Source organism: Trichosurus vulpecula, chromosome 2 (genome assembly GCF_011100635.1).
Source record: "Trichosurus vulpecula isolate mTriVul1 chromosome 2, mTriVul1.pri, whole genome shotgun sequence".
Classification (NCBI taxonomy): domain Eukaryota; kingdom Metazoa; phylum Chordata; class Mammalia; order Diprotodontia; family Phalangeridae; genus Trichosurus; species Trichosurus vulpecula.
This window is the reverse complement of record NC_050574.1, coordinates 248,291,356-248,304,597: the sequence shown is the minus strand read 5'-3', so window position 1 is coordinate 248,304,597 and position 13,242 is coordinate 248,291,356. Positions and strand designations below refer to the sequence as shown.

Sequence of the window (13,242 nt, the reverse complement as noted above, 5' to 3'; positions counted from 1 at the left end):
AGACAGTCTTACTTTCAATAAGTTTACAATTAAAAAGATGAGAAAAGGAATATATACAAATAACCAGAATGGAAATTAAAATGCCATAAGAGAATTTTTTTAAATTATCATGATAGTTCAGAAGATGGAAGGATCATATGTAATTAGAGGGAATGAGAAGTAGAGTGGGATCAGAGTCAAGTAAATCTTTATGAAGAGGTGGTGCTTGAGATGGTCTTTTAAGGCTAGCAGGATTTTGACAGGTGGAAATTTGGAGGGGAGAATTACAGGGAGAGAGAACAGCATGAGCCAGAGCTTTGAAAGGAGAAAACATGGGGCATTTAAGGTCCTCTAAGATAAACGTCTAGGATGGATGCTTCATTAAATGAAAGAACAGGGATTTGAGGCAAACCAATTAGACATAAGCCAACCCCTGACCTAGCACCTATTAAAGTTGTTAAATAATTGTGCCAGACACAGATGGAGATTGTGTTGGCTCCAGTGTGATGCCTTAACTTTGGATTTGCAATTTAAAACTTAGAATGACTTCTATCACCTTTGCTGCTTCCTGCCTATGTTGGATATTTTATCTGCTGATTTTTCATGTATTTCAATAGGGTGAAGCAGGTCCCACTGGAGCACGTGGCCCTGAAGGTCCTCAGGGACAGAGAGGTGAAACAGGCCCTCCAGGACCAGTTGGATCTCAAGGTCTCCCTGTAAGTTGTTACGCACTATGTTGTTACCCACTGAATGGGGTAGTATATTTCACACCTTGATTTTTTTGAATGAGGGATAAACTCAATATTTCTTTCCTTAATACTCTTTGATCTTAGAATAAGTGAATTTAAAAGACAAAATGAATATTTTGAGGGGCTTTGGGAATTTTGAATATTAAGAGTACTAGGTTAGGTGTTAGCCCTATGAATGATTATTATTTTTTATGAATGTGTTTTGTTTTTTTCTCTTCTCCTAACTTCATAGGAGTCATACCACTTTGTGTTTCCATTGATATAGTAATTTTAAGGTGACTTTCAAATGCATTTTTACTTCTTTACTTTTTTAGGGAACAGTGGGAACTGATGGTACACCTGGTGCAAAAGGCCCAACAGTAAGTTCTTAAGTGAATTGCATGTGAAATTGAAACTCAAGCTTTTGTTTTGATGGCAAACCCTTAGTCTTCTCCCTCGGTTTGCATATTATAGCACTTCTACCTTTTGTAGGGCTCTCCAGGTACTTCAGGTCCTCCTGGCTCTTCAGGACCTCCTGGTTCTCCAGGACCTCAGGGCAGCACGGGCCAACCTGGAATTCGAGGCCAAACGGTAAAGTTCTTTGGAAATAATTACAATCTTAATGGATCATGAAACTAAGAGGACTAACAGAAACAATATGTAATATGATTCAATCCAGTATATAAAATCCCAATAATGTAAATAATCAAAGCCAAGGGCTTTATATCTGTGAAATGAAAAACTGAATGATTGCTTTGCAATGTCTACTTTTACATTCTAAGAAACTAATTTATTTGATAAGTATAACATAACCTACTTTAATACATGACTAAAATATCTTTGGAAAGCTTAAAAAACAAGATCATCATTTAAGTGGCCTTCACTCAATTTTATAGGTAGTTAAATTTTTAAAAATATTTTATGCTCTCCTGACATTTGGAGATCTTATAGACATATGTTACTGATTTTTTTTCTTTTTCTTTAAAATAGATTAAATGGCTTATTCCAACATGTTGTCTACCTTGGATCATAACCAATTTCATTTCCAAAGAGAATGAATTTCACTGAGGCAAAGATAATTCCTTTATCCCTACTGGTTTTATGAGAAATACTTCAGTATCCCTATTAGGGATGAATACCTTTGAACATTTGTGCTCCATTTCCATATAATTTAACTTGATTTTAATGAATGCATTTAATGTATGATAACTAACATAGTACAAATAACAATTTAATATGTTTCTTCTTAATTCTTCTTTGAGTGTATATTTTTTGTTCTGTGTTATCTAATTAGTTTCCTCTTCCATCGAAAATTTTTCAAGTGACTATTATTGATTTACTCTGTCTTCTGAGTATCACAATCATCAATTTGACTAAATGGAAGGAAAAGAGCCTTCATAAAATGTAAAATTAGATCTTATTTTTATGACTGAGCACACAGATAAAGGCTACAATTTGTCTCAAGCAGTAAAATTTCTAAAATTCCCACATTATAAACAAAGCTCTAAATAATTAATCCTTTTTCATGTTGGATAAACAAATCCATTGACTAAATCAGTTTTCAGAGGCATTATTCATAGTTGTTATTACTAATTTGAATTTGAATCAAAAGAAGATGACAATTTCATACACATAAAAGCTGTGAGAGACAAATAATGGGCTGTTTCACCAAATTGTATTGAATTTCATTTGCACTTAATCCTCTCAGCTTTCAGGACTTTTCTTTTCATATTATTCATATATTTTACTTGAGAAGCAGCTTGACTTATTAAAGAGAAAGCTGGCCTTGGAGCCAAGAAGAGATGGGTTCAAGTCCTGCTTCTTACCCACTTTGTGATCAAGAGTAAATGCCTTAACCCCTCATCTCTAGGCAACACTCTCAAACTATAATTTTTCAGAAAGGCTGATAGTCTGCACTATGAAAACAAAAAGGAAGTAGACTGCAAACTCCAACATGGGGCAATGGAGGTGGTTGGGTATTCTTATCTTTGTATTCCTAGCATACTATCTTGCACATAGTTAAGTGCTTAATAAATAAATATTTGTTGATTTGAATTGAAATAAGGAGAGGGGTGCTTATAAATTGATTCTTCATTCTAATATAAATTTAACCACTTGGGCTGTTCAGTGCATTTGATATCTTCAAACTATTAAGATTTTTATTTCAGGGAGATCCTGGAGTGCCGGGCTTTAAAGGAGAAGCAGGTCCCAAAGGTGAACCGGTAAGTCAAAAAATACTTGAAGTTCAAATCAGACTCGTTACTTTTCTTGAATTGCATAGGTTGATAATGATATAAATTTGGACCTCCTCAAAGTCTATCAGATAATAGTAGAGAGGGTTGAAAATTTTTCATGTTCTCAAAACTTAATACTTCAATATAGTTTGGAATGTATTGTTTTATTGCATTCATTACATTAAAACAATCCTATACACCAAAGCTCAGTTTCACATGTAATTCTTTATGTCTTCCACAGGGCCCACATGGTATTCAGGGTCCAATAGGTCCAATTGGTGAAGAAGGAAAAAGAGGTCCCAGAGGAGACCCAGGAACTGTTGGTCCTCCAGGTCCAGTAGGAGAAAGGGTAAGGAAGATAAAGCCAATCCTTTTAGGGAGATGGGGTGATACTACATATGTATATGGATATGTATATATGTATATTATGTACACATTATGCATATGTTGTTTATATTTTATGGTATGTTACATAATATATAAATGCAGAATATATAACACATATAAAATATAATAGACAATATGTGATATATAGTTATATATTATTATATATTATGTTGGTTAGTGCTGCTGATTAGTGCTGATACATAGTAGTTCTAGAAACATAAGGTTGATTTAAAATTATTTTAGTACAAAGTTAAAAGCCTTGTATGTTTTGCAAAATTTTTGTTAGCAGTGCTCCTAAACTTAAATGTCATCTTTGGAGTCCAGGAATTTCTTTGATTCTTTAAATATCTGAAACTCCAACTTCTAGACTGGAACAAAATCAGAATTTTTAAGAAATGTGTACAGACATTGAAAAACTCAAGTTGCCACTTTAAAAATATCTATGGAATAAGGAGGAAAGATCTATTGAATAAGAAGGAAAAACACAAGCTCAGAATGATTTCTGTTAATTTTTAGGGCTCTCCTGGCAATCGTGGTTTTCCTGGTTCTGATGGCTTGCCTGGACCAAAGGTAAGGTAATCTGATTAATGAAAAACCCTTTCTTAAGAGAGCGGTATCCTCAGGTGTCATTCAATAGCAAATGAAGCAATTTTTAATGGAATTTCAAGTTCTTGATCCAGATTGTTATGAAAATAATAATAATGAAATATATAGTGCTTTAAGGTTTGCAAATCACTTTACCTATGTTCGTCATTTGATCCTCACAACTCTGTGATGTAGGTACTATTATTATCCAGATGGAGAAACTGAAATTGATTGAATGTAAGGGATATGCCCAGGGTGACACAGCTAGTATGTATCTGAGACAGTATTCAAACTCAGGTCTTCTGACTCCAAGTCTAGCACTCTATCCAGTGTACTGCCTATCTGCCTCTACGTTCATCTGCTTACCCACGGTCAGTAATTCTAGGACTAATTCACTAGGAACACAAGCTAAATCCCTGGTTCTAAGGTCTAGTGGTTACTAAACTGGGGGAGGAGGAAGAGACAAATGGGAGACATGTTTCGGGCATTCAAGAAATATCTATGGGCAGTTTTAGTCCTGCCAATGGCAACCCCTGGTTTACCAACTATATTTTAAAAATCATTTTAGGGCTATTTCATGTATTTGCCTTTTTACTTTTCCCTTAACAAATATGCACTTTATTGATTTCAGTGACAAAATTCAGGGATTATTTCTATAACAACTAAATATGAATATTTTTGTCTTATTTGTGCCCTGAAACCAGCCTGACAATGAAATATGAATGTAATATAAATTTCATTTCTAAACTAAAACCTTCCATCAGAATGGGAAGATGCCAAAGTATGAAGAGTTTGACCTATTAATCTATAAAGAATGATTTATGGTTGCTGTTACTGTGATTTTTCCACTTATCAGTGCTGTTTCATTTTGTATAGGGAGCACAAGGAGAGCGTGGTCCAGCAGGTTCTTCAGGCCCCAAAGGAGGTCAAGGTGATCCAGGGCGTACAGGTGAACCTGGTCTTCCAGGTGCAAGGGTAAGAAAATAGAAATTATTTCCTCTTAGGCTAACTGTCAGTATTTTTTGTTCTTCATGTCTTCAAAGTCATTATAATGAGTTTCCATTCCACTGTATTTCTGCTTTCATCTTGGATTCAACATTTTCGAAATTATTCATCTTTCCAATCACCTATGGGAAAGATTTGTTTCAGCATTTCGTAAGTGAGAGATTCACTTGAGAGGAAACATCTTTCTACTGCCTCTCCATTTTCTCCCCATTTCCCAGCAGTTAGTTTGATGAGTGATGGGGAATTAGTATGCTATTTTAGAATCACCATTGTGAAGCTTCAGTCGGCAAGTACTCTGGAGGCTGTTCTATGAGCTGCAGGTTTATCCTTAAGTATACCTCTCTGTCAGAATTTCCACTTCTGCAGTAGGTTTAAACATTGACAAAAATGGTACCAATTGATAGCATTTATTTAAAACCTTATAAGCATTATCTTATTTTTCCCTTACTACAACCCTATGAGATAGGGAGCTGAAGTATTATTATTTTCAGTTTATAAGTGAGAAAACTGTGACTCGATGATGTTATAGATGAGCATGTCCAAGGTCATACAGCCTTAGAGTATCAATCATAGGATTAAAATTTATCCCTTCTGACTTTGTCTACCATGCTTTTGATGATACCATGCTGTGTCTCCACATAGAGCCCCTCTATTAATCCATCCACAGTGGAGGAAGCAGATTCTCCACACCAAAGAAGGCATTTAACCAATAGAAGATATGTTTGCTCACTTAGAAATTTTGTTACACTTTGTAGTTATAAGTAGTAGTTTAATTCAGTTGTGGTTGTTTTTTTTTGGCTTGTTTTTTTCATTTTTTTTTTGTTTTTGCTTGTTTTTTTCATTTTTAGGGTCTGACTGGAAATCCTGGTGTTCAAGGTCCTGAAGGAAAACTTGGACCTTTGGTAAATAAGATATTAGTAGAAGGAAATTCATAACCATTAGCTTACTCTACATAAATGGTGAAACATGTATTTTATTTTGATGCTATTTGATCAACCGGATATTGACCTTGTTTTCATGTGGAAAAACCAAGCCTTTGGTTCTATTTATTTTCAAATGGACTTGGAAGTTGACCAAAAATTTGACGGACATAATGGCTTTAAACATATAGCTCCGGATATTGGTGGGAAGGTGGGGAATATTACATTTTCTTGATTTCGGTGATATTTCCCTCTGGTGAAATTCTCATTTCATCATACACTCATTATTTCATTCAGAGTAGAGATAATTAGGTGTAAAACTTGGCATCCAGTTAGAGAAACTTAAATGTCTAGACTTCTCATAGGAATTTGGGTATAAGTTTGAATGTGGTCATTCATTCAACCCTTGGGATAGTTTTAATTCTCCTTATGGAACTTAGTGCCTTGGCTCTTCATTATATTACATATATGACATGGTATTCAATTCAATGAACATTTATTAAGTGCCTATTTCGTGCTAGTCCAGACACTGTGCTAAGTCCTGGAACCACAAAAAGAGGTAAAAGACAGGTTTTGCCCTCAGGGAGAGACAACATGTAAACATATACAAAGCATGCTATATACAGAATAAGTAGGAAATAATGAAAAGCGGGAAAGCACTGTAATTAACAGAGTTTAAGGAAGGCTTCCTGTAGAAGGTAGGATTTAATTTGGGACCTAAAGGAAATCAGGGAGATCAGTAGTCAGAGTGAAGGAGGGAGAGCATTCCAGGCATGGTAGGTAGCCAGAGAAGATGCCAGGACCCAAGAGATGGAGTGTCTTCTTCATGGAATAGCCAGGAGGCCAGTGTCTCTGGATTGAAGAGTATGTGTTGGAGAGTAAGTCCAGATGACTGGAAAGGTAGAAATGAACTAGGTTATGAAGGAGTTCGGATGCCAAACAGAGCATTTGGTATTTGCTTTTGAAAGTGATAGAAAGCCACTGGGGTTTATTTAGTAGGGATTCAAGGAGTTTTGTTTCCAGGCAGGAAAAGTTAGTGGCAAAGGAAGGGAAAAAGTCATCATCTATTCATAGAGGGTACAGGAAGTGGCTGAAGAATTTTGGTTACTTCTTGGTAGTGAAAGGTTTTAGGGGAATTAACTTCAGAAGATTATAAGGTCTGAATAGGGATGGTCCTGTGTTGGATTCAAAGGAGGAGGTTTAGGGTGAAAATAAAACTCAAGGAAAAAAATGGTCTTGAAAATTCCTAAACAAAACCTGAAAAAGTTCTGTTATGTCAAAGAGGGAAGCACAGGTTTAACATTCTCAAAGACTGTTTTTCTCAGGTAGCCTCACCTTTTGGAACTTGAGATGCCCCTTAAGTTTGCCTACAAAGAGAGGGCAAATAGAAGGGGAAGAGATAATGAAAGTGGCAGGAATATAAGTGCCCTTCAGAGTCAGAGCCCTGAATAAGGTATTTGGGAGTCAAGATTGACAGCTTACATTAAAACAGATCTAAAGTCTAGGAGAGGATACAGATGAGAGATTTTAGAAGCCCCCCAAATCTTTTAAAGCTTTGAGACTTCTAATTGTGTCCTACCTAAACCATGAACATTTTCAGGCTTAGGCTGCAGAGATTGTCCAAGCTTGATTTGATTTTCTAGAACTCATTAGAAACCAGGCTTACAAATACAGATACAGTAATAGATACAGTAATAGCCTTTATGTTTCTGTTTATCGCATAGATTCAAATTCTCTCTTCTCCCCCAACAAAACAACATATAATGAAAACCTAGAGAAATATGTTTATTGTATGCACTAATACCCATACTTTAAAAGGTGTTCCATTGTAATTTCATTTTCTTTGTCACTCTTTTGCACATTATATTATTAAAGGCATTGTCTGAGACAATTGACATTTATTTTCAAACAGTGAGGGAAACTAGTCCCTGGGAATTACTATTAGAGGAAATGAATGTATGCTCACCTGACCATGCTTAATTTGGAAATTTTGCATGCAAATTCAGGCTCTGGTGATACTATAAATATTACTTTTTAATTAATCTATCCAGAAATCCTACAAAAGGAACAGAATGAAGTGATCTTCATAGAAAGGGAAATTAAATTTTTTAAAAGATCTTGGCACTGCTTGATTTTTGCTCTGATAAATTAGCTATGGTAATAAGAATGAGATAGCTATTTTTCCCCAATTTTAAAAAACATTTTAATTTAAAGTTTTGAGTTTCAAATTCTATCCCTCCTTTTCTCTCTCCCTTCCTTTCCTCTTCCCGCCCTTCCCCCCTCTTTGAGCCGGTAAGCAATCAGATATAGGTTATACATGTGCAATTATGTAAAACAAGATGTCAACTATTTTAAAACTTAGATAACTTTTCTATGCTATGAAACCACAGATGACAATATGGTTTTAAGAATTACTTGAAAATAACTATGTTGAAAATCATATGTTTGACAAAGCACATGGGATATTTTTATAGGGTGCTCCAGGAGAAGATGGTCGCCCTGGCCCTGCTGGCTCAGTAGGAATTAGGGGACAGCCTGGTAGTATGGGCCTTCCTGGTCCCAAAGGTAGCAGTGTAAGTATAGTGTATATTACCTTTTCATTAAAAACCTCATTTTAAGATCCAACTCTTTTAGGAAACTATTGTGTAAATTGCTTCTATTTATGCATTAGGGGGATCCTGGAAAACCTGGAGAAGCTGGAAATGCTGGTGTCCCAGGACAGAGGGTGAGTATCAGTTTCCTTACTTTCCACTTAATTACCTCCAGTTCTAATGCCTTTATCATGCATTACAGATACATTACCTTACATGTTTTCACTGTGTGATTTTAGGGAGCTCCAGGCAAAGATGGTGAAGTTGGCCCATCAGGTCCTGTAGGCCCCTCTGTGAGTAAACTCTAAAACTTGAGTTTTAAAGATAATACTTCATGTTTTAATTATAAGAGGTGAACTTTCATGAAATTTTATGAATAGTGAAATATCTATTGAATCATTTCATTTTATGTTGTGAGTTTCTTTTGTTAGGAATTTTGTTAAGAATTTTCCAAGACTTTTAAATATCAAAAATCTCACTACTTGAGACAAGTTACTGAGAATAACTCTTTTGTGTTGTAGTTTATGGATCTGCAACATGGGAGTAGATCATTTTATTATAGATATAACAAAACATTTGAATCCATGGTAAAATATAATTCATATTTGATAGATAAATGCTATTTTATCCTCAAATACGGCCTTACTCCTCAAGGGCTTTCCATGGATTTTAACAAGTGATATTTTAGAAAGTCAGCATAGAGTAGCAGATAGAAAGCTGACCTTATAAAAGGAAACACTTGGATTTGGGTCCTACCTCTGACATTGCACTCTACCAATGAATGTGTAGGTCTGGTGTCTTTATCTTTACTTATAAGAGAAATATATATGATGATAATATTTCTCTGCCCTATATTTTCACACTTAGATGTTAGTTTTTCTTTCTTTAGTTGTTTCTTGGTTTTGAAGTCTTAATTAATGATAACTTTAGTACTCAAAAGTAGAATGTAGTAGGAGGTATTAAACTTTTAAATTAAAGGTAGAGAAATGGGAAAAGGGAGTAATTTTCACATAAGTATAGAGAGTTCCTTTCCTTTGTAAATTTCTAGTTGACTCCACTTACTCATGTCTGGAACTAAGACTACTTAAATAAAAGTTGTGTTGAGAAATTGGGGAAATGTTGATTTTTAAAACTTGAAGAAAAAAAAACATTTACTAGGCTTTTGAAGAGTTTCATTCTAGGAGAAACTTCAAAGAATATTCTTTGATAACATTGACTTTATCATATCTAGCTAAACTGAAAAAAATGTTGTTGGAAAAATTACAAAGGAAAAGTCTACGCCTATTGGCACATGTAACTAGAGAACATGTGTAAGGAATCTGGCTGCGCTCATGTTATTCTTTCTTTTATTACTTAGGGTCTAGCAGGGGAAAGAGGAGAGCAAGGCCCTCCAGGCCCTACAGGTTTTCAGGTACGCCATTATGTGATTTTTTTTTCACCTCTCATGTCATTAATTAAATGGGCAGTGTTTTAAAATGTAACCAGGTATAGTAGAATATTAAGTTCTTTTATTTTATAAATTATTTTCCTAGAACATATGATTTTATTCTAAAATTGCTAAGTAAAAGAGAACTAATTAATATTCTTTATGCCTTGAAGTTTATCAGATAACTTTAAATCTCAGGACCCATATACATTTATTGCTTCACTGTGTAAGACTTTGGAAATCCTTAGATAAATCAGAGGTGAAAAATATTACAGAATTTGTGGTTCTCTAATATTCTGGGAAAATTTACTGATTTTAATCACTTCAAATTTAGAAGCAGTATAGCAGTGGAAAGAGTGAAGAAGTTGGAGTCAGAAGATCCAACTCAAGTCTCAACTTTGTTCTTTTTTTGTATGACCTTGGAGAAGTCAATTGACTTTTTCTAAGACCCAGCTTTCTAATCTGTAAAATTAGGAGGGTGTTAGACTAATGACTTCCATGGTCCCTTCCCAGCTCTCAGTCTGAGATCATAGAGAAAAGAACATTTTTATCAGAGTATTATCCCTATTAGCTGAAATGGGATCTAAAAATGAGAACCTGGCCGTACTGTTCTGACTCAAATGTGTATCCTTGATTTTTGTTTTTACTTTAGTGTGTTTCTGGGTAATATCTTGTCTGAATATGTAATGATAGAAGCTCTATGTGTGGTGAAGCGGAATTATTAACATCTGTGGTCCCCTAAAGATTTACATGCTTACAAGGGCATTCCTAATTTTTTTTTTCTTTTAGGGGCTACCTGGTCCTCCAGGTCCTCCAGGAGAAGGTGGGAAGCCAGGTGACCAGGTACTTTTTAAACCTTAAATATTTATTAAGCTCTACCCAAAGCCATTTTTCTATAGTTGCACCAAATTTATTAATTATTTGGTTTCTGTTGTTGTAGAGCCAATAAACTTTATCTGTTGAACAACTTTCTTTCCTATGAGTTAGTAATGTTTATCAGAATGACAAGATACTAGTTTAACAAATATAAAACCAAAACTTTTCTGGTAGTCAGTCATCGGTTTACTGCATTAGTCCAAAAAAGTTATTATGAAAAGGTCAGTTTCCAATGATAATTTTATATTTCTCATTTTTGTCCTTTTGGCTTCACTTCCTTTGATTTTAAGATCATTAAACCCATATGAATACAATGAAAGATCTGTCATTTTGAGAGATCTGCAAATATATTAGCATTTAAAAAAACAACAGCTGATGTTTGATAAATATTGTATGACTATAAGCTTCATAGATTATACTTTGCAAACAGTGACTTAATTGTTCTTTTTACCATCAAATGAAGTCAAGATAATTAAGCATTAAAAATTTTTTTATCATTTGAGTATAACCAGTCAAGTCAACAAGTATTTACTGATCATCTGCTATCAATAAACTATTTTAGTATCAATGAAATGATATCTCTTAGATTGCCAAAAATGTGCATATTTATACTTTTAATTCTTTTAATTAAATTAATTTAATTTACACTCAATTCAATGGAGTGATTAAACTGCCATCTGCACATTTAGGCAAATCAAGACTGCATTCTGGAAAGATTTCTCTTTATTTTCTAGTGCAATGTAATGTATTTAATGCAATGTTCTCTATTTTTTTCTATCTAATTCTTATTTTCTTTTATAGGGTGTTCCTGGAGATCCAGGAGCAGTTGGTCCTTTAGGTCCTCGAGTAAGTATATTCCCTCTCTTGGTTGACTTTGAATCTTCATCTTCTCTGCTGTTTTCAGTTTGTCTTCAGTCTCCTCCTCTCTTTTCTCCTCCACCTTCTCCTCCTTTCCTTCCTCTTCTTTTTCCTCTTACTACTCCTCTACTTCATTTTCCTTCTCCTCTTCCTCCTCTACCTCCATCATCTCCTCCACTTTCCTTCTTCTGCCTAGGTCTCCTTGAAAGTGCAGAGGTTACTTACAGGCTGTATCTCACTAGTGATTGGCATGAGAGATTTCCAGGTTTCCAATCTTGACCAGTTCTGCCTCAGTGAAGAATACTGTGGATACCTGCTCCTGGGGGCTCATCACAGTAATGCTTAATTTAGTGCTAGTAACCAATTTGCATAGCCCAGTGTAGCTCAGAACTCTCAAGCTAGAGAGATGCATCAGGTTCTGACTCCTCATCCATTAGGATTACAGGCATGGGGCATCATATCCTCTTGACAGCATTTTTTCTTTTAAAAACAACAGTTTTCCTTCTCATAGTTACCATTTCTAATAAATTCTAAATATTGCCAGATGAAACTCCATTTCATGGGAAAACATTTTGTTCTATGAAACTGTCATGCTTTGTTTAAGTTGATTTTCTTATGATTAAATGAGTAAGTCCAGCCAAAATATTTTTCTATGCTATTTTTTCAGAAGTGGAAATCTTTATGCAGAATGCTATAAAATATGTTGATGAAGTACATAAATAAAATACGAGATTATTTTATATGTTTAGGGAGAACGTGGTAATCCAGGGGAGAGAGGTGAACCCGGAATAACAGGACTTCCAGGTGAAAAAGGGATGGCTGGAGGTCATGGTCCTGATGGTCCCAAGGTAAACAATAAAGTATTTATTTACATAATGTAAAGTTCCTTTAAAAATATCACATAATAACCACATGATAGTATTTAAATGTATTTGTTTTGATTACATGGTTAATGATGAATTCTATAGCATGTACAAAAATATTTTTAATACAGCAGTAAATGTTTTAAGTCCACTTCTTTTAAATATCTCCCAGAGTTGATAATATGTATTCCTAGTAATAACTCCCAATAGCAGAAAAAAGACATTCAAGAACAGTGTAGTTTATTATAAAACTTTTCCAATGATTGAGGTTAATTTTTTCCCCCTTGTCTCAACTCCCATGACACTAAGGATATGAGTACATGTTTTCCTTAGGCCAAGCATTTATACAGTGAACTATGTGGAGCAAAAATGTGTTCTCTCCCCTTGGGTGCCATTTTGTGACTAGTTGAAGAACACATGTCCAACATCTGCACAGTCAGCCCCTGAACGAGGCAACAGTCATCCCCTGAATCTGAAGACAATGTTGACTGTGCCTAATAGACTCCATTATAATCACACAGGCAGTGCATAAAATTTAAAATTCCCCTGTCACTGAAGCATGTGAAAAAATGCTACCAACAGAGCTTCCTTTCCCTTTTATTACTAAAGAAAACTTTGCAAGTGGATTTCTTCTTATTTCTAGTCTCCAATATTCCCAAAAGAGAGAGAAAAAATATATACATGCCAAGATTATTACTTTTTTCCCTCAAAAAACTCGGTGTAGTCAAGGATATTTTTCCAAATGGATAATATAAACATCTGAATGAAATCATCAAATTTTGTTCATTTA

The 13,242-nt window shown here is 34.8% G+C and overlaps 1 protein-coding gene across 1 annotated transcript in view; it reads left to right on the top strand.

Moving 5' to 3' along the window:
• The window catches only part of COL5A2 (collagen type V alpha 2 chain), a 193,237-nt gene that overhangs the window by 142,060 nt on the left and 37,935 nt on the right, over positions 1-13,242 (top strand). The window contains exons 19-33 of the mRNA XM_036745945.1: positions 597-695; positions 1,043-1,087; positions 1,200-1,298; positions 2,876-2,929; positions 3,183-3,290; positions 3,845-3,898; positions 4,790-4,888; positions 5,767-5,820; positions 8,313-8,411; positions 8,510-8,563; positions 8,669-8,722; positions 9,787-9,840; positions 10,645-10,698; positions 11,533-11,577; positions 12,339-12,437. Of these exons, the coding sequence (XP_036601840.1) occupies positions 597-695; positions 1,043-1,087; positions 1,200-1,298; positions 2,876-2,929; positions 3,183-3,290; positions 3,845-3,898; positions 4,790-4,888; positions 5,767-5,820; positions 8,313-8,411; positions 8,510-8,563; positions 8,669-8,722; positions 9,787-9,840; positions 10,645-10,698; positions 11,533-11,577; positions 12,339-12,437 (1,071 nt within the window). The remainder of the gene's footprint in view (positions 1-596; positions 696-1,042; positions 1,088-1,199; positions 1,299-2,875; positions 2,930-3,182; positions 3,291-3,844; positions 3,899-4,789; positions 4,889-5,766; positions 5,821-8,312; positions 8,412-8,509; positions 8,564-8,668; positions 8,723-9,786; positions 9,841-10,644; positions 10,699-11,532; positions 11,578-12,338; positions 12,438-13,242) is intronic.